At 49.8% G+C, this 20,237-nt stretch overlaps 1 protein-coding gene across 9 annotated transcripts; it reads left to right on the top strand.

Moving 5' to 3' along the window:
• Window positions 1–36: 36 nt before the first annotated feature.
• Window positions 37–20,130, top strand: LOC108140543 (baculoviral IAP repeat-containing protein 6). Of its 9 annotated transcripts, XM_041709352.1 has the most exons (34): window positions 37–470; window positions 1,798–2,108; window positions 2,175–3,237; window positions 3,398–4,156; window positions 4,224–5,061; window positions 5,124–5,344; window positions 5,406–5,627; window positions 5,974–6,095; window positions 6,153–6,270; window positions 6,350–6,764; window positions 6,840–7,267; window positions 7,327–7,559; window positions 7,623–7,734; window positions 7,805–9,239; window positions 9,307–9,575; window positions 9,642–9,817; window positions 9,880–10,365; window positions 10,469–10,586; window positions 10,832–10,903; window positions 11,206–11,990; window positions 12,057–12,315; window positions 12,375–12,598; window positions 12,653–12,770; window positions 12,836–13,066; window positions 13,123–13,307; window positions 13,370–13,905; window positions 13,963–14,426; window positions 14,495–15,847; window positions 15,981–16,259; window positions 16,323–16,937; window positions 17,001–17,847; window positions 17,908–18,376; window positions 18,435–18,863; window positions 18,998–20,130. In XM_041709352.1, exons 1-34 carry the CDS (start codon window positions 251–253, stop codon window positions 19,514–19,516), a joined length of 14,931 nt encoding a protein of 4,976 aa, XP_041565286.1. In that variant the 5' UTR covers window positions 37–250; the 3' UTR covers window positions 19,517–20,130. The 9 variants fall into 9 exon arrangements, with proteins under 9 accessions (XP_041565286.1, XP_041565284.1, XP_041565285.1 ...); XM_041709350.1 differs by having other exon boundaries at window positions 5,974–6,270; window positions 9,645–9,817; XM_041709351.1 differs by having other exon boundaries at window positions 5,974–6,270; window positions 16,014–16,259.
• Window positions 20,131–20,237: the final 107 nt, after the last annotated feature.

The following is a 20,237-nucleotide window of genomic DNA, read 5'->3' as shown; positions in this document are numbered from 1 at the left end:
CTACGTCAAAGCCACTTCCCCGCACACACGCGTTTGAATCGCGTGCCCAACGGGCCACTCGATTAATTTGACATTCGCAGGGGAGCGGTGACAATCGAATGGCTAACACATCTGTCAGAAGACAGAAGAAGAAGAAGGGGCAAAAATAAGAAGCAGATCGCTCTGTTCCGATTAAAAATAAGCTATAACTATTGCAAAAAACCCAAGTATACGGAACCAGGACAACACGACCGCTGTGGCGCACTCCGGAATGGCCACGGAGCAGCATCACCAGCAGCGCGTCCTCAAGCAGGATGGCTACTTGGATCTGGGCGATTGTAACAGCACTCCAGCCCGACCCTTTGAGATGCGCAACGTCGTCTATCATCCGCAATTAAATGTCCTCCTGCTATTTAACAACGGAAGCACCGTCAAGGTCCTGGACGCCAACTCCGGAGTGATCTTGCAGACCTATCAGCTCAGCTCCAACGGTGAGATTTCGGGGAAAAAATAACCACACACATATACACACGGACTGGGGGAACTCACTCACACTGGCACACGCAAATGTCAATACAGTGGAGAATTGCGAATTAGAACCCATACAGCAATGTGTCAATAAATATTCTTTCATGTTTATCGAAGATCAGAATAGCAGAATAGGCTGAATCATATCAGTGATATAAAGACTTAGACGCAGTATGTACCTGTAATTAGAAAATTACATATTTAGCCGGGAACATATCATTTATTTTTTTTTTTAATATGGTCGATTATGATACACTGGTAAACTATTCCAGAAAGCATACACAAAGTATTTGAAAGATTGGCTATTTGGAGATGTGGTTTTCTTCAAATCTGAATATCTTTATAGAATAATTAATGGAATAAAAATGTATTCCAAATTGATAAAAACTAATTTGTTTTGACATCCACATATATAAAAAAATATATATATATATATGTCAAGGAACCTAATACAAGCCCCACTTCTAATAATTATTAGTTTAATCAAAAGAAAATAAGCCTGTAAGAAAAAATGAAGTTCGTCATTGCCATTCTCCACTGTATTGCATTTTTGTATGTAATTGCCTTGCACTTGTCCACTCGTTTGGATGTTTGTATGTGTGGCTGTGTGCGCCTGCAGTTTTTTGTGTATGCGTTTGGCATCAATTTTTAACAAAGCTCTGGGTAATCCTTAAACGGAGAGTGATAATCCAATCCAATCTTAGTGATTCCCCCGGGAATTTAAATCTTATAGACGGTCCTATCGCAACGCATTTGTTGTTATTTTCGATTAGCCGCCAGCAGCACGCATGTTGTTTTTGTTTTGCCTCTATTACGCAGTTCTGTTTGATGACCCCCTTCGCCCCCGCTGCCCCTTGAACTTGTTCTGCGGAAACTATTTTCGGGAATGTTCCGGTCTTCAATTAAACGGATATGGGTTTCCTTATCAATTGGCACTATCACAGTCAAATATCATACATGTTTTATTGCCTAATGGAATATCAAAATGATTTTCCATCCTTTAACAGGCTTGTACTTTCAAAAATTATATTTCAAACTTTTTTGACTTTAGTTTAAAATTGTCTTTCTCCTTTATTTAACATCACTTTAAGTGTAAATACATAATCCAAAATATGAATTATTATTATGACTTTTTAAATGAGGGTTTGTTTGTATTGTTATATAAAGTAATAAATGTCTTGAAACACAGGAATCTTTCTAAAGAGGAAAGCAATTAGAAAACAGTCTGATGAAATCAACAGAATGAGTCACATTCCCTTTCTAATGATTGGTCTGGCTTTTCTCTCTCAGGCGACAGCATCGTTCATGGTCGTTATATGCCACTGCAAGACAAGATCTTGTTCTGGGATGGTCATAACCTTGGATTGCGAGGCGATTACAACGGCGTCTTGCTGCTGGACACCATTCTCCAAGCGCCAATTGGACAAAATGACGACTACATCAAGCTGGAGATCATCCTGTCCGAGGCTATCATCTTCCAGAACTGCATCAGCGAATTGGAGAGCGAGGGTCTGGAGTGCCCCTGTGACATCAGCAACGAGCTGACGCAGAAGATCAACCAGGCGCAGCTGAATGCGAAGAAGGGCATTAAGGCCCAGCGGGTGAGCATTTCCTTATACATCACCTTTTAAATTTGCAAATAAAACAAACAATTTTTTCCGTTTCAGTGGAATACCATATGCCTGGAGGTGCCCTATTCCAGCCTTAAGCTCGTGTCCAACAATGTGGTCATTCTGCTGAAGCGCCTGGAGCGCCACATTCCCGTGCTGGCCATCGCATCCGCCATCAATGAGCGCCTCACCGACATGCTTATGGGCTCCCGTGTGCCGGATTTTGGCTGGAACTTTAGCAATTTCCAACGCGTACTCATGCACTCGGAGGCAGTGCGTCGCCAGACGTTCGAGAAGTGGCCCCACATGGACTACAAGTGGGCGCTGCCCGATCAGATGGCCCAGGCCGGCTTCTACCATCAGCCATCTTCCTCTGGCGAGGATCGCGCCATGTGCTTCACCTGCAACGTATGTCTGGTCTGCTGGGAGAAGACCGACGAGCCGTGGAGCGAGCACGAGAGGCACTCACCGCTGTGTCCCTTTGTCAAGGGCGAGTACACCCAAAATGTCCCGCTGTCCATTACCTACGCCACCAATCCCGCATTGCCAGCTCCCGGACTGGGATTCGACATCATCTCCAATAGTGATTACGCGAATGTGCTCTGCACCAGTTGCTCTCAAACGGGGGAGCTCAGTGTCTGGAGCATTGAACGCCATCTCAAGCTGATGCACAGCATCCATGTACCGACCCTGCTCAAGGACGTTTTCGAGGAGAGCTTCGAGTGGGCGAGGGTTACTGCCATCTGCGTTCTTCCAAATGCACGAGCTCGCACCAAGGTGAACTACGTGTACTCTTCGGCGAATTATGGCGGTGCAGGCGGCAGCGGTGGAGCGGGTTCCCATTCGGGATCAAATGCCGTCTCCAGTGGAAAGTTTGGCAGCGTGAATGCCCAGCATATTACCTCCACGTCCACACTTAGGGCCGGCGTTGTCGGCTCCAAGATCGTGCTGGGCGTCAGCGTGCGGCAGAGTAGTGGCGAGCTGGCCCTGCGAATGGTGGTGCTCAACATTGTGGAAGTGGACCGAAGCAGTGAGACCTCAGCGAGCGTCAGCAACGACAGCGGTAGCGTATCTAGCGTCGGCGGCCAGTTGATGAAGTCTTCATCCCCTATGGTCAATGGTAAGCCACCGGATATATATTTCATCTTTATTTTCAGCCAAACTACTAAAAAACCATTTAGAAAATAATTTAATAGCTGCTTTATTTAATTGATAACCATGTCTAAGCTAACATTATGCAACCGAAGATTATTTAATTCTTATTATTCATCTCGACACAGTCTCCAGCGAAACAAATGCGGCCGTGACTCAAGTAAATCTCGAGTCCAAGGATGATGATAACAAGGCTATGACACCGTACGAGAAGTTTGCCGATGGCTTCGATAGCAACGGATTCGTATCTGCTCTGATGACCTACAACAAGAACAACGGAGCTAGCCAGAACACCGACGATGCCTCTGTTCTGTACGACTTCGACTTGTGCACCCTGTCCCAAATCCTGGATCACAATCTGGAGGAACCTCTAAGTCTGATGGTCGGATCGAATACGGTGAATGTTAGTAATCTTGGCATGGGTAACGAGATCGACAAGCTTGTCGAGGATGTGGAGATGACTCACCAGAACAACAACAACAATAACAACAACAACAACAACAACAACAACGAAGCCAACTCCCTGGGCGGAAATTCCTCGACGAACAACAACAACGTCATGATCAACGGTAGCACTAACAGCAGCAGCGAAAAGATGACTGCCTCCGAGGAAATCGACTGTGTGGTGGAGAGCTGGACGAGTGTGAAACGGATGAATGCCTTGGATGGTGCCACCAGCGGGGCGAATGGTGTGACGCATTCGGTCCAAGAGATTATCGAGATTGCAGAGATCCTGCCCACTACCCCCAAGTGCAACCAGCTGTTGGTCAAACTGCTTCGCACTAAGGCGCCGGAGACGGAGGGCAGTAAGATCATAATGGCTACCGTTGCCAAGGAGGAGGAAGAAGAGGATGAGGAGCAAGGGGCGGACGAATCAATGGACACCGGTATGCATTATCCTTCTTTATTAAAATCAATCTTCCATTGAGTGAACATTATTTTGGACCCAATTAGATAACAACGCCGAGGGGAATGTAGCAGCTCAGCTCTTGGTGTTTGACTACGATGACACGCAAATATCCAACGATTACACCCTGGCCATGACCTTTAGTCGGGCCAAGTGTCCTAAGCAGCTGTGCATCCTGCCGCACTTCAATTCCTCTCCGGAGCACAAGGATGCCGGCTCCATATGCGTGGTGTGTGCAGATGGCAGCGTAGAGATTTTCTCGCTCGCCGATTTCCAAGGCACCATGGTGATTGAGGAGGAAGGCGAGCACTTTGAGTCTGTGGTGTATTGCCGGAATCTGGACAGGCTGTGCTGTTGCTCACGCCAAGGCGGCCTGCTCTTCTACTCGCTAAGCGAGGGCGAAAACGATTCTGGCGATGAACTGCTCGAGATGGAGGATGATTGCAGTACGACCTTAACGCAGGCAGCAGATGTGAGTGTAACGGATGGCGCTCGCCATGCAGCTGGAACGGATCAGTTGGGCAAAACCCTGCTTGTCAGCGATTCCATTTGCGTGGATGTTGGCAGTGAGACAGCATCACCTTCGATCTTCTCCGCCGCCGGGGGGCAGGGTGCCCAAGTCCAGACTTCGCCATCGGCGTCTGCCTCTGCTGCCACCAATGCCAAATTGCTTGCGTACAAGACCGCCGACCTGACAATCGAAGACCTAAAGGTCTTCTATGCCCTCACTCAGTTCGATGATAAGCTCACTGTGTACTCTGCCGAAGTGCCCAGCTGTTGGAACGATCTCGGCCAGGTGCAGAAGCAGCGCAAGCAGTCGCAGAACATGCGGCATGGCGGAGACGAAAGGGACTTCACTCGCACCTGGCGTCTGCACAACGATGCGTGAGTACTAAACACAATATATATAAAGGACCAATTTGTTTAACCAATATTTCTTCCCTCAGAACCACCTGGGACGAGCACATTATAGAGCTCAACTTGGCGCAACCCGTGTCCCTAGGCCACATCGATCTTAAGTTTACAGTATATCAGCAATGCTCAAATCCCGCAGCAATCCAGGTTACACTTCTAAAGCAAAATACGAACGGATTTGGGTACCGAATGAAGGGACCTCATTCCAGTTATAAGCCGAATGTAATCGATGACAACATTGATCTCTCATACAGTAAGTCTTTATCCACACAACGTAAGCGGTTTCTTTATTAAATTGCAATCTCGAATTCCAGTTGCCAATGAAAATCCTGTACTAAGTGAGGAGTACTTACTTGCCCACAATGCGGAGGTTTTGGCCGGTCCCATCGAGCTGTCTTCATGCATCGACCTGTGTGATCAAGGAGGCACCGCCACGCTCACCTCACCGAAACTGTTTAAGACTCGCACCAGGAACTTCCTGCTGCACATCAAGACAGTGTCGGATCCATCGAAAGATGGGCAAAACAAGACGAGGGGTATGTAATCTTTTATATGGGGAAAACTGTTGGAATAGCGATAGTGAATTGTCAGATAAAGGTAGATTACGGTTGCCACTTATAGACTCGAAGATCGATTATTGCTTTAACTTACTTTCTTTCGCTTTATATTTCTAGTATAACGTATTTCAATAGTATTCCGTTTCTATTATTGAAGTTTTTATAAAATCATTTGTCTAGAGCTTGTCTAGAGCGATTGTAAAATATTCAGCCTAAGGTTTAATCAGAAATAGGCAGTTTGTAACTAGTGGCAATATATGTAATTTGGGCCTTACATCCCGACAGTAGTGAAGTTGTTTACCGACCCTATCACTACATTTTACAGCATCCCCAACGCGGCACAAGCGCTCGCATCAAGTTGAGGAATTGGTGGATCGAAACAAACTCGTTAGGAACCCTTTTAATGTTGGCAAGATAATCCGGGTGGTCAAGACAGCAGTCCTAAAAGTATATCCAGCGGCGAAAACCGCCTGCATAAATATTTTACATGTGAACAAACCCAAGTCGCAGGGCAATCAACCGGTGATCGTTGCCAAGGTCTCAAAATCCAAGCCCCTTAGCCCGCCCAGTGCAGTTACTTCCTCTTTCGGACTCAGGCCCGAGCAATTGCCGAGTAGGGAAGGTACTTCCTAGCGCAGCAACTCTCTCTGATGGTCCTGAATCACAATACAGTTTCGATTTCTTTGTTTTGCTCTTCGCAGGCTGTGACTGGTTGCACGAGATCTCCATCAGTGTACGGGCGGTGAAGTCTCACAGTCGGATCAGCAATGGCCGAATGCAGCGCATTGCCATGCTAGAGAGCAACGTGCTCTTGGTGCAGCTGCTGCGCATCGCCAGTGATCCGGCTTCAAGCCCTCTGGCCAAAAACCTGTCGCTCGACGTGCTCAATTGGATTTGCTTCATCAGGCTGAACCGCTTTCGGTCACCCAAGTCGGAGCGGCTCAAGGATCAGATCAACAAGCAGACGGCTTCGCACATCCAGGATCTGCTGGCGCAGCAGTTCGAGTGCATTTCCCTGGCTGAGAAGTATATCGAGCAGTTGTTGCGCGTTTGCGTCATCTACAGCGAGCGGAGTACGGCCCACAAATGTGTGAAGCTGCTGATCATGTTGACAGAGTAAGTGAAAACATTTGCATCAGAGAGTTACATAAGGTTGTGTCAACTATGACTAACTATTTTGTAAACTTGCAGGGGTACGACCAATCTGCCGGCGGAGGTTCAGGATCACACGACGCTGGACTACAGCTTCAAGGCGGCGATTGCCAACACCTTTCCGGAGCTACCGCGAGCGCAGTGCGGCAGCGTTGTGCGCTGGTACATGATGCTCACCTGTGCCACCTCCACGGCGGAGTCCCACAATAGCATCTCGGAGCAGGCGATCAATCTGCTGAAGGAGATTGCCGTCGAGATCGACAAGCGTTGGGATCCGCACTGTGCGCTCTTGAGCACGCGATTTGGTCTCTACGGCTATCCCTTCGAGCCGGAGATCTTTGATTTTGACTTTCCCAACGTTAGCAGACAGGGGACCGGTTCCTCGGTGGCCCTTACTAATGTGATACGCAGTAGTTCCACAATTTTGCCTGTTACTGGGCTGGACATCAAGCGATTGAGCTCCATAGGTTAGATTTAAATCAATCCTCACCAAGTCAGATGTGATAGCTCAATATTTGTATTACAGACGGCGTGGATTTTCGCACGTTTCCATATCTGATCCGTGGAAAGAGCATTAGCAACCAATTGCGTGGGTTGTTAGAAGTCGTGCAGCTCCACTTCAACTGCGTCCAAACCTCCGAGGCCACGCGCATCGACAACATCGACAGTGTTGGAGGAAACTCTGCTGCCAGCGTGGTAATTGAGGATGTGATGATGATGCCAAAGCTTGTGGTGGCCAAGGAGAAAGGCGAGGAAATGGTAATGAGGTTAACTAATCAAGTAACAAAATAATATGATATATATAATGTTTTCTCATAATAGCTCAATGATCTGGTCAATGATGTTGAGTGTCTGGTGGAGGAAATGAAGGAGAAGCAGGGTAAGGTCGACTACGATGCCTTTGGCTTGGTCAATGGCTTCAAGGATAAAACATGTAAGCTTCCTTCTTTTCACCTTTGTGTTATTTTATTTATATTAATGAAAAAACAAATTCACAATTTTAGTGGGTTCCTCGCTTGCCGACTCGTTAGAACACGCCTTAAAAGAGGAGGTTAAAATTGAAAAAGCTGCCATCATGGACAAACTAAAAATGTCTAAGTTTCTGCCCAAGCTGTCGCTTTTCGAAAGCTACATGCAGAAGAAGATTAACGAGCACATCTCCTTCGATGACTTTGGCAAACTGGACAACTGGGACGGTAACACAACGCCACCCCCTTTCAATGTGGAGGTTGGAGCCCCCGTCGATGGCCTGGAAACTACTCCAGACCAAAACCAGTTGCAACAGAGCGCATCCACCGGTGACAGCGTACTGGACGATGCCGCGGAGAGCGAGAAGATCATGGAGAACCTAGCCGCCAATCCCTGCCAGCCGATTGCATGGCACAAGTTAATCACTCCGCCGCCCAAACAGATGATTGTCATCGATCGGATACACTCCGGCGCCAGACGATTTGTGGTGCTCGACTTTGGCCAGCACATCCTGCTCACAGATCTGGTGATCCCCTCCTGCGATGAGTTGACTTCCTTGACTATCGACATCTGGTGTTTTGATGAGGAGACAGATTGCACGCGTCTGGTGCAGGTGAACGATATCCAGACCAAAACGCTTGTTCTCAGCGACATTCAGCCGGCGCCGATTTGCCGGTACCTCAAATTAACCATCATTGGACGAATTGGCATGTCGACCACCAAGTGCAAAGTACCTCTGGGTCGGTTCTTTGGTCATCCCGTGGTGCTGGAACACGATGGCTATGGGGATCAGCTGATGAGGTTCATCAAACAGCCCACACAGAGCCTTCAATCGCAGCTGAAGTCGCTGAATGCGCTGTACGAGGATGTGCATTGCCGGTACAGCTTGGCCAGCTGCAAACTGATGGATCTGCTGGCTCCCATGCGGAATAGTGAGCTGTCTAATGTGGCCCACCTTCAGGCCTTTATCAACAAGCAGCGGGACGAGGAGCTCAGTGGTCTGGATAACAACAATAAGGTGGTGTCCTTGTACGATGAATGCATGCTTCTTCAGTACCAGATCAACGTGATCCGGAATGTGGTGCTCCGTTTGGAGCGAGCTCTGTCCCCCAATGCATTGGGTAGCACGCCTCCTCCAGGAGAGCCCATTCCACCGACGGAGGAAATGCTGCGCGCTGCCTCCAGGGACAAGCTGCGAGTGCTCAGTCTGAGTTTGGTGGAGGTGCTCCTGCACTTCTCCATCGAGTACGGCATCAAGAACATCCTGCCCGTGCATCAGAAATTCAATGCGGTCACGGCAAAGGCGCTTTTCAACTCGCTGGTGGTTTACGGGGATGCCCAACTGCAATTGGCCACCTGCTCGTTGCTGGTGCGGATGTGCTGCTTCCAGCCATGGTGGGGCGACTTTCTCGCTGACACCTTCTGCAGCCTGTTCTCGGCGCAGAACTGCAAGGCCTTCCCCCAGGATCGGTAAGTGTTGGGGACCCGAATATAGATGGAAGTTAAACTAATGTTTTATATGTTTTCCCACAAGCAGCATATTCTTCCTGCTAACCTACCTGGGACGTCGCAGCATTGCTATGGGTGCCTGCCGATCCATTGTGATCGATGCCGTGCTTAAGACGCTCGTCAAACTGCTGGCACCCATCTCACCGCACTACAAATACCAGTCGGAGCAGCCCAGCACTTCGGCGAACGCTGCTGATCGCAATGCGGCCATGGGCACAACATCCGATCTTCAGCTCATCACCTGGCTGCTTCTGTTTCTCTCAGTGTGCCTGGACGACAACGAGCGAAAGGATAAATGTAAATAGTCCAAGAATTTGAAAAAACTTTAAATAAATGTATTAAATTATACTAATGTAATTACAGCAGCTGCTCGCTGGGACTTTATGAGCTGCGAGAGTGACTTCACCAAGACCAGACCCAGCAACACTCCCAACAGCAAGCAGCTGCGCTGCTTCAAGAAGCGCATCATCCAGCAGAACAAATACTCGGTACAGCCTTACACGGATTGGGGAAAGAAGATTTATATGATACAGAATGAGGTAAATCTACTTGTCAATATGAATGGAAAACAAAAACTTATACATTTATAACTATATTTTAGCATCCTGGTATATTCATGGAACTGTCGACCAAAACAAAGGGAAGTGGTCCAACCAAGTCGGCCTCCACCGGTGGGAAGATCAATATTGGATCCGCTGGCCTCTGCGTGACTGGCGGCAGTTCCGGTAGCAGTGCATCCAAGAGTGCCGCAGCCTCTACATCCTCGCCAAAACACCAGGATGTCGCGGGTAGCGATGGAGAACGCGACAGCAATTTTGACAAGGGTTTGAAGACACTGCGAATGGCCAACATCAAGGTGGTTATTCGCGGACTCTTTGCCCTGCTGCTGGAGATGGATTTCGATTGCAATATGGACCAGTTTCTGCTCACCTGCAAGGTTATTGCCCGCCTGGTGGCCGCATGCCGACCGTCTGTGCAGCTCTGTAAGATTGTGACCACCGCCCAGCTGGAGCAACTTGTTCGCCTGTCCGTGTGGAATGATCAGCAGCAGCCCTGGGCTGTCCATGCCATTACATGTCTGCTTCAGGTCAGTGATACTGCAGATTTGTCAAATGAAATTGCCTAATTTGATTTATTTTTACCTAATGACTAAGATCGGATATAATAATAAATACTGTTTTAATTTGCAGGATCTTTTGGATGCGGACAAGCAGTTCAGGGACAGCGATGTCACACCCACCAACGATGCACCACGTACCATGGAAGCAGCAGTGCAGGAGACACGAGATCTTTTCAGCGACTATACTTGTAAGTATGGATTATGATTTGAGAAGTTTATTTAGTAAGCGAAATGCTTATATATTTTTGCAAATTATAAAATCCTTCAATGTGATATGTGCAAAAAAAAGTGTGTGCAACAAATAAGTGTTAAAAACATTTGCACAGGTATCTTTTCTTCGGATTGCCCGTAGATCCTCAATCCCCTGCCCAGACATAGTGTTTCCCTAACAAGAAATTGTGACCCGATTTCAATGAATTTTCCATTCTTTTAGCCACTGCTTCCTCGTGCACTGAGGCACAATTTGAGATGCTGATGCCGACAGCAAGAGAATTTTATCAAGAGGGTAAAGAGTGCTTTTGATTGATAGATGGCCAGACAATCGTATGACGGGACCGTAAATGACCCAATTAATCGTTTGGCAACAAGTTTGGAAAAGGCCCAAAAAAAAAAAAAATACTAGCAAATCTTAGTGATTATATTAACCATTTACGGTTCCTGGTAACAAAACAATTTTCCCCATAGCCCAGCTTTTAGTTTTGATCCCATTTAAATATGATTTCGTAACCCGTATAACCTGCTATGGTCAACCAACACCTTACCATCATCAATACCCACTGTATCCACTAATCCCACTTGCTTTTGCAGCCGTCAAATATAATTACCTACCATCACTGATCGAGTGCGATGACACGGAGTTCGACGAAATGCTGAACGACATCGACATGATCGAGCGTACCAAACCAGTGACCAAGAAGGAGAGCAATGCACTCTGCAAGAACACCTTCAATTTCTTCTGCAAGTCTATTTCCATTGCCTTGGACTCACGATTGGACGTGGGCTTGGAACTGCACGTGGAGACGCAGCTGCGGAGGCTTACGAACCGCACCTCCCTGGATCTCTACTCCTCGCTGCCGCAGGTGCTGACCAATGAGTTCGTCTCTCCGCCTCCGGAAGCTGCTCCCTGGCCGGAGTACTTGACCCAACTTTGGTCGGGTACAGAGTACAATGGCCGCAACACCTATGTGATGTTCAAGAAGGTCTTCGACTCCATCCTGGCGGACCTGCACTATGAGGACACGTGGGTGCACTTGGAGCAGGTGCTGCAGATGTGGCTCACTCTCAACTGCGAGCTCGCGGACAAGCCATACACCAGTGGCATAACCCACACGGATGTGCCCAAGATTCCCTTTGGGGCGAACGCTGTGCAGGGATTGCTTCTGGCCCTGGCCTGGCACAATGACATCAAGTTACGCACCTGGTGTCTGGGCTTCCAGTGCCTGTTCCTCGCCTGCAATTCGCTGCCCATTGGCGAGGATGCGGACTGTACGCGTATCAACGAGGTCATTGTGAATGATGAGAACTTTGAGAAGATGCTGCTGCGCTTCTTCTCCGGCTATGGCATGAGCTCATCCATCATCACTAACCGATGTGTAAGTTGTTGTGCTAATTCTTTATTTTTATAGTTAACTTCAATGGTATAATCATTTATTTTTCAGGCTGGTCCAACCATTTGTAAGCATCTACATGAGTTGCTGCTCTGGCTGCACAGCAAAAGCGAGACGAGTGGCATTCCCTGCAAGCGTCGGCTGAAGGACATTTTGTTGCATGTTGTCCTTCAGTTGGTTCAGCCTGGAGGCGCTATAAGCAACCAGCAGGGACCCATCGATGCCCAGAATCAGCTGGTTCGTGATCTGCTGATGATGCCCAACGACAAGGGAGATCTCAACATAGCGCTGAAGATCACCGAAAGTGTTTGTAAGTAGTCGAATTCACTCTTCTTCAGACTATTTGATCTTACCCATTTTATTCATTAGCTTTCCTGGTGTACAACAACATTTCCAATGGCGAGAAACTGCAGTGTCAGCGTGGCAACGAGAACAACACCGCCGGCAACAACTTTAGCAATCTTTTTGCCAATGTTTTGGGATCGGAGAATCCTTCCAAACAGAATGCCACTATCTGCGATAATTCGCTGATCATAAATCTGCTGAAACTCTCTTCTCACATGGTGCTGACCGAGATGCCTAGGCAACCAAGTGTATGTCTGCTCGCGGAACTTCGACAATCGAATCTCATTTGTGTATTTCTATAGGAGGTTACCATTCCCGAGGAGGAGGAGCTGTCCAATCAAAGCCAAACGGACGAGACCAAAGCGGAGCAGTTGAACACGGAAGGTCATCGCAGCAAGGTTCCATGCATAGCTGATTGGGGTAGGGTTGAAAATATAGTTTTCATTTCAATGTTTCTCTTAAATACATTTTGATAACCGTTTCAGTGCTGCGCCATTTCCCAACGATGAAACGCCTCTTTGGAACGCTCTCCCAGTGCTCCACCAACACGTTCACCATGATGTCCTCTGGCTGCTTCTTCTCACTGAAGTCCAACATGGTTTTGGATGATCCACAGACAATTGCCGATGCTGTCTTCAGTTTAATGATAACGCTCAGTGATAAGGCCTCCAATCCTCGACTGGTTGTGGCGCCTATTTGCCAATACCTGGAAGAGAGTAAGCTTGAATCTGCAATCTGCGCACTGAAATCTAACGATCTCGTTCATCGATAGCCACCATACAGAGGAATGCCACGCTGCCGCGCCTGCCGCTCTCCGAACCCTTCCTGTGGTACATCTCTAAGGTCCTGGAGGTCACAGCGGCAGTCCAGACGTTCACTCAGCTGGGTGGAATTCAGATTATCTGCCACAACCTGGTGCGACTCAACAAGACGATTATTAACATGCAGCCGGGACTGGTGAGAAGGCACTAAGAAACATACTCCTTTCCAACAATACTTATTTGTCTATATGTTGACAGATATCGTTGATTATGCAGCACTTGACGCGCAATACACGCTTTAAGCTGAACAGCCATGTGGCGGCCAACAGTGCGTGCAAAAAGACAACGACTGGAACCGGAGCCACTGGCGCCACTGCTGCCCAGCCGCCGCGAAGTGGTGCTCAGTACGATGGGCTCATCAACTTTGCACCTTTCTCGCACATTGTGTCCGAGAATGATGCGGCCCAAAGTGCCGAGGTGCTCATCTCCAACCCCAATGCCACACATCGAAGACCTCGAACCCCAGCCTGGAGCTACATGTTCTATCCAAACGAGACGCACGTGGACCTCACTATCACGCTGCCCACAGCGATTCTGCTGAAGGAGGTGCAGCTTGTACCGCACACAACGAGTCTGGCCTCCTGTCCCTCGGCGGTGGCGCTGGAGTTGTCAAGAGATTATGGCCTGGGCTCGATTCCGGTGGGTGCTCCCATGGCCACCACTGGGCTGACCTGCATCAGGCTGAAGCTGGCCAAGGCGGAGGTGGCTACCAGCATCGTTCTGAGGCTGTACAAGTGGGTTACAAGCCAATTGTGCTAGTTGAATTTATCTAACACCTATTTAATTTGCAGACCCAAGGACTGTGGTAATGTGGGTCTGGTGCAGATCGCTGTGCTTGGCCAGACCATCTTCGGGAATCGCATGCAGGGGCTGCGCTCGCCGAGTCCGTTCATCGACTCTCTAGCATCGTGCTCCTCGCCATTGCAAACGGCCGCTTTGGCCGCAATGGACGCGGATGCCATGCTTGAGGACGACGCCTTTGCCAAGACGAGCATTGGATGGGTGCGGATCCTGTCCCGCTGCTTCCACGTGGCTGCCCTGCAACCGGACAGCAAGCTGGCGGATCTCATCGCAGCCTATCCAGCTGCCTATCCCGGCTTCTTGGAGGCCTGCTGCTCGCTGCTAAACATCATGCCGATGATTCCAAGCCTGGCTCAGCAACACCTGGAGACTATTTTGCTGAAACTGGGTGCCTACAACCACGAGCTCAGTTTGCAGCTGCTGCGGACGCTCCTCTGGCACACCACTCCCCAAGGTGAGTCTTTAAAGGCTTTGATTCGTGACTCGTGAAGCATTTTCTTACTATATTTTGTACCTTTTTAGTTTTCAAGCTCTCCAGCGATGCGGTGTGCGATCTCATCCACGAAGTGGTCACCGGCTCCACGGAGCACTTGCTGGATAAACTGCGCGTCCTGATCGACTGGGTGATGCAGCTGCATGATAACTACAGCCAACAGGCGCGTTGCAATAATCCGCAAAGCGGTTTTGTTAAGGTGATCGCCTCGATTCTCTGGCGAGTCCAGACCCAGCAGCAGCTCCCTGAGTTGCCCCTGCTCATCTCCTCTTCGCTGTTCGAGACCTGTTTCGAGTGGGTGTCGTCGCTGGAACACGATGAGCCCCTGAAGAGCAGCTTTGATTCCCTGCTGTGCGCTCTGTGCTACATCAAGCCGGAGCTCTTTAACCAGCTGCTGGTCAAGTTGGGCGTGAAACTAGAGCCACCGGCTCGCGGCCAGACGGACGACAGTAAGGTGCAGAGCGGCAGTGCCTGGTTCCGGCGAGAGGGCAGTGAGAATCTTACGGTTCTGCTGCAGCGACCCACATTCCTCAAGACCCTGGCCCTGGCCTGCCAGTCTCCAGCGGCAGTCTACCAAATGCTGGACTCCGGACTCCCCAAGCTGCTGGCCCATGCCATTTACGAGTACTGCATGCACCTGCTGCCTGGATCGGAGCAAGCCGTTTCGGCAGCCCCTGTCGCTTCTGGCGGCGAAGAAGCTTCCGCCAACAACCCGACTGTTGTCGCAGCAGACGACGAGGACTCCTCGCTGACAGACTTTGACAAGGCCGAAGCGAATGTGGGCAACAATACTCCACTGCTCAGCAGCTCAAACGTGCCCAAGGTGCTGGACTTCTTTGCCGAGTGCTGTGCCGAGGGTCCCATGCGCGATTGGCTGGGCACCATGCAGGGCTCCGTCTTCTGGAAGCCACTGCTGCAGCTGCTCTGCAACACGCATGCCGCCCAGTTTAGTAAGACGCTTCCCATGCAGCAGTCATTCATCCGCTTGGAGCGGGCCACCATCCATTTCTTTACGAGGGTGAGCGCCTGCCACCCCGGCAACCAGGAAGTGCTCACATCGCTGCTCATCGGGGCCATCATTTGCAAGCCCCTGAGATCTGCGCATGGCGTTCGACCCACTATCTCTGGCTTCACCAGGCAGTTGGTGCTGCAGCTCCTTCTGGAGAACGAACACATCACCGTGTCGGTTAGAAGTCAGCAGCCCTTGCAGCGCAGGGACACCCTGTCCGCGATTCTGGGCGGCAATTCGAGCGGGGCCAGCACCAGTCTGCCCGTGGCAGCGGTGAACAATCATCCGGCCAAACGGAGCAGCGCCCACCACATGCTCTTCACGGTGACCACCAGCACCACTTGCCAGGAGATTATGCAGAATTGCGTCAGTGGTGAGTTGTTTTTGTGTTTTTTTTTTATCGACTCTTTCTTTCTAATTTCATATTTATAATTTTTACATATTTATTCTTTGGCTGGTGTAATTAATTTATTTGATTTCTTTGGCTTTTGTTTTTGACCCCGTAGTGTTTAGTAACCTAGTTTATCAACAACCAACAGATCAACGAGCTGGCGAGGCTTCGGCCTCCAGCAGCGGTGTGTCCAGTGGGACGGCCAAGTCAAGTGACAGCAAGCTGGAAAAGAGCAGCTTCCTGAACTTCAACAACGTGGAGGCGGGCAGCATGGAGTTCCTCACCGTGGGAGCAGCTGTGGCAGCCAAGGACAAGCGCATCAAAGATGCCAAGAACCAGGCGGCCATGAACAAGGACAAGGAGACTCAGACCAGCTCCATGAACTTGGCTTCCAGTGAGAATCAAATGGGTTTAAAATAAAATTTTCATTTTAACAGAAGATTTATTTCCTTTACAGATATTTTCAACGTGGAGGAGTTCTTGTTGCAGTCGGCGAATGCAGCCAATGGCAACCAGTTGGTCATACCAGAGTATTCGGATATTTTGCTGGCCGGAGATGCCACTATCTCACAGGTGCTGGCCTCGCTCCAGGATGCGGGCCATTCCCTGTCCACGCCCTGCATATCGCTCGACCTGGTGCCGCAGCAGCGGGCGGATGAGGTCACCGAGGCGAAGAAGACGAAGGCCGCCTGCACTGAGTCGCTACCATCGCCTCTACAGCGATTTTCCAGCAGCGGAGGCCTCTCGTTGCTGGCCCACTACTTGCCCACCGTTTATCCGGAGCACTCGGGCCGCAAGACCACCCTGGTGGTCAGCGAGAAGGAGAAGAGTCCGCCGCTCTCGGACTGGGTGAAGCTGGAGCCCAACGACGAGATCTACGAGGATCTGGAGGACACCATCTGCGAGCCGGCGGCCAAGCAGGCCACCGTCAGCTCGGTGCCGCAGCACTCGCTGGCCGCTTTCGGATTGTTCCTGCGTCTGCCCGCCTACTCTGATGTCCTGCTGCGGGACAAGATGCGAGCACAGTGCCTGCTCCGTTTGGTGCTGGGCGTCACGGGCGATGGCGAAGGCAGTGAGTAATCAAAGGCTTACTTTACTTTAGTTTAGATGTCACTCTCAATCTCTGCTGTTTCAGATGATATATACAGTCTGTCGCTGGCGCCCTCGTTGCCCACTTTGCCCTTCGAGGTTTTCCGGCAGCTTCTGGATAGTGTGCCGCTGTCCACCGACGATGGCGTTCTGCTTCGCCGTGTGGTCATTGAAGTGGGGGCCATGCACCTAGTGCTCAATTGCCTGGGCATCTTCTCGCATCAGTCGCACAACAGCAGGATTGGAGCACCGATCAACGAGCCATCTCCAACTGCAACGAGCAGTGGTAGTGGTGCTGGCAGCGGAAGTGGGAATGGAAATGGAGGTGGAAACGGAAGTGCTAGCGGAGCCAAAGCAAATGCACCGGAGGAGGCCACGCCCAGTGCCACGTCGGACGACAAAAGCCACATGTACTGGGCCAAGGGTACGGGTTTTGGCACCGGTTCCACCACCCAGTCGTGGAATGTGGAGCAGGCGCTGCTGCGACAGAAGAGCGAGGAGGAGCATGTCACAGTGTTGCTGCTCGTCCTGGCCAGTTACATCAATCCGGGTGACTGCATACCGAGTGACATGTGCGGGGAGGACATACTGGCCTATCACGATGTCAGAGATGTTACCGGCGAGCTGCCGCCCATCTTCCAAACCCTTTTGCAGCAGTCTTGCCTGATCCCCGCCCTCAGCTCCTATCTGCGCAACGATTCCGTGCTGGACATCACTCGCCACATTCCGCTGTACCGTGCCATACTGAAGCTCCTGCGCGCGCTATCGCTGTCCAAGATGCTCGTCTCGCTGCTCCAACCGGCGGCTAGTGGCAGCGGGGAGAGCACGCCACCCATTGCGGAGCTGTTGACGAACATGAAGACCTGCGTGGACACCTACGCGAAGCGGCTTAAGTGAGTGTTCGATCTAGTCTGTCTGTTCATTTTCTAACTTGTACCTACAATTGCCTGCAGGGTCAATAAGAAGTCGAACATCAAGGGCCAGACACATCAGTTGACCTTCAACATCGATGACGGCGACGATGAGGGCTTAGCTCTGCTCATTCCGGACATCCATGAAACAAGTGTCCTTGTGCAGAAGACGACGGATGCAGATGCTCTGATCAACATGCTGCACACCAACGAGGACGGTAGCGGGCAACTGGAGCCGCTCAGCAAGTCCATAGAGCAGCGCTACCTGGAGCTGATGAAGAAACGTCAGTTCGACACGTTCGACATGATCGTGGAGTCGGACAACAACAGCTTCCGGTTTGTGGTCTCGCACCACTTCGAGAAGATGGTGCGGCTCGCCGGCGATCGCTACCATCCGTCACGGGTTAAGAGGCTGGCCCAGGAGGCGGTGACACTGTCCACCAGCCTGCCGCTCAGCTTCAGTAGTTCTGTATTTGTGCGCTGTGATACGGATAGGTTGGACATCATGAAGGTATGTTAGCAGTTCAATTCCCTGCCGTCAAACAGTGTCTTTCATTGCGACCTCGTAGGTACTCATCACTGGACCCGCGGACACGCCATATGCCAACGGGTGCTTCGAGTTCGATGTCTTCTTTCCGCCGGACTACCCAAACCAGCCCATGCTCATCAACCTAGAGACCACGGGCCGCCATTCGGTGCGCTTCAACCCCAACCTCTACAATGACGGCAAGGTGTGCCTGTCGGTCCTGAACACGTGGCACGGCCGGCCCGAGGAGAAGTGGAACGCGCAGACCTCCAGCTTCCTGCAGGTGCTCGTCTCCATCCAGTCGCTGATCCTCGTCCCCGAGCCCTATTTCAATGAGCCGGGCTTCGAGCGGAGTCGTGGCACTCCGAGTGGCACCAATTCATCCAGGGAGTACAACAGCAATATATATCAGGCCTGCGTGCGCTGGGCGATGCTTGAGCAGATTCGCAGTCCAAGTCACTGCTTCAAAGATGTAAGTTTGATTTAAAGGTGGCACCATCCCGTAATTAAACCTTCTTATATTAAAGATTTGTTTGGATTTTGGATGGTGTCATACTATAAATACCATTGCAATACTAACTTAAAATTATTCTCCCTAAATTTAAGGTCATACACAAGCACTTCTGGCTAAAGCGCGAGGAGATCTGCACCCAGATCGAGGGATGGATCGAGGAACTGAGCAAGCCGCAGTACACAGAGCGGGCCAGCCGCACTATCTCCTTCAACTCAATGGTTCTGCGCCGGCACTATCGCCATTTGCGGGAGGAGTTGTCCAAGCTGAAGCCGCCACGTGGCCTTGAGGACTTGGATGCGCCCTTCAACCCGGTGGCCACGTTGCCGCCGATGGATGTGTCCGCGGCCCCAGCTGCTGCGGCCACCAACAACGCGCAGGTGGGAACGGATGACACGATAGTGCCGGACATGAATCTGCTTGGCGAGAATGCAGATGACGGCGAGGCTGATGGCGATGGCGATGGCGATGGCGATGTGGATGACGGCTTTAAGGGCTTCCCACAGGAGGAGGGTCTGCTGACGGGCGAAGAAGAGGTCGTAGAAATACTGAGTGATACAGAAAACGAGAGCAGTGTGTGGCAAGAGAAAGAGGAGGAGGAGGACACCCCGTGAATCAATAGCTGCCCAAAGATGTTGGAGATGAGTTCGGTGTGAGGCCCAGAAGCTGTACACCCCAGCCTCCCGCAACATCGCTGCCCTAGACATTTTTATTTATATGCTATGAGTTTTGTTTTACGCCCTTACTTGTTTTAATTTTTGTAAGAGAGAGACTGCAACAGAACTTGGTGTGCTTTACTTAATGGAACCGTAATGATTAATGTTAAACAAATTACGCTAATGATCTTCGCGCAGACTAAGAAGTACACACATAAATACACACTCCCCAAAAAGCATTGTCAGAAACTTTCCATTCAAAGAACATGAATATCCCACTCCCATACAAGTATGTATGATTATTGTATTGAACTTTTTATAAATGCTTATATAAACGGATATATCGATTTCTAAAAGAATAACCCGTGTGTGTATAGAGTAGAACGGACATGCAAGTCATTGAAAATATCACCACTATAAAACAGTAACAACAACAAAAACCACCAAAACTAAATTAATGTGTATTAAACTATGTATGTACGTAGTGATTTAGTTAAATATTTACAGCAAAATGTGAACAGTTACTTTTCCAATTGAAATAAAACGCGAAAAACATTTTGTTTCCCCCAAAAGTATGCAGTTCATATTTAAGACCGCAGATGTTTTGGATCAAAATTGATCATAAAACGTGCTGCTCATGGCCTAACGAAAACGAAAGATAATATAAATGTTTATCAAA

Source organism: Drosophila elegans, unplaced genomic scaffold (assembly GCF_018152505.1).
Source record: "Drosophila elegans isolate 14027-0461.03 unplaced genomic scaffold, ASM1815250v1 contig_476, whole genome shotgun sequence".
In the NCBI taxonomy this organism is placed as follows: domain Eukaryota; kingdom Metazoa; phylum Arthropoda; class Insecta; order Diptera; family Drosophilidae; genus Drosophila; species Drosophila elegans.
This window is presented reverse-complemented; position numbering and strand designations above follow the sequence as displayed.

What these genes read in the sequence shown, in the direction of transcription:
- LOC108140543 (XM_017263380.2), top strand. Translation starts at nt 251, where the DNA reads ATGGCCACGGAGCAGCATCACCAGCAGCGCGTCCTCAAGCAGGATGGC. An exon ending in AGGAGAAAGGCGAGGAAATG is followed by an intron (nt 7,560 to 7,622) that starts GTAATGAGGTTA and finishes TTCTCATAATAG; the next exon opens with CTCAATGATCTGGTCAATGA. An exon ending in TCCATGCATAGCTGATTGGG is followed by an intron (nt 12,771 to 12,835) that starts GTAGGGTTGAAA and finishes TAACCGTTTCAG; the next exon opens with TGCTGCGCCATTTCCCAACG.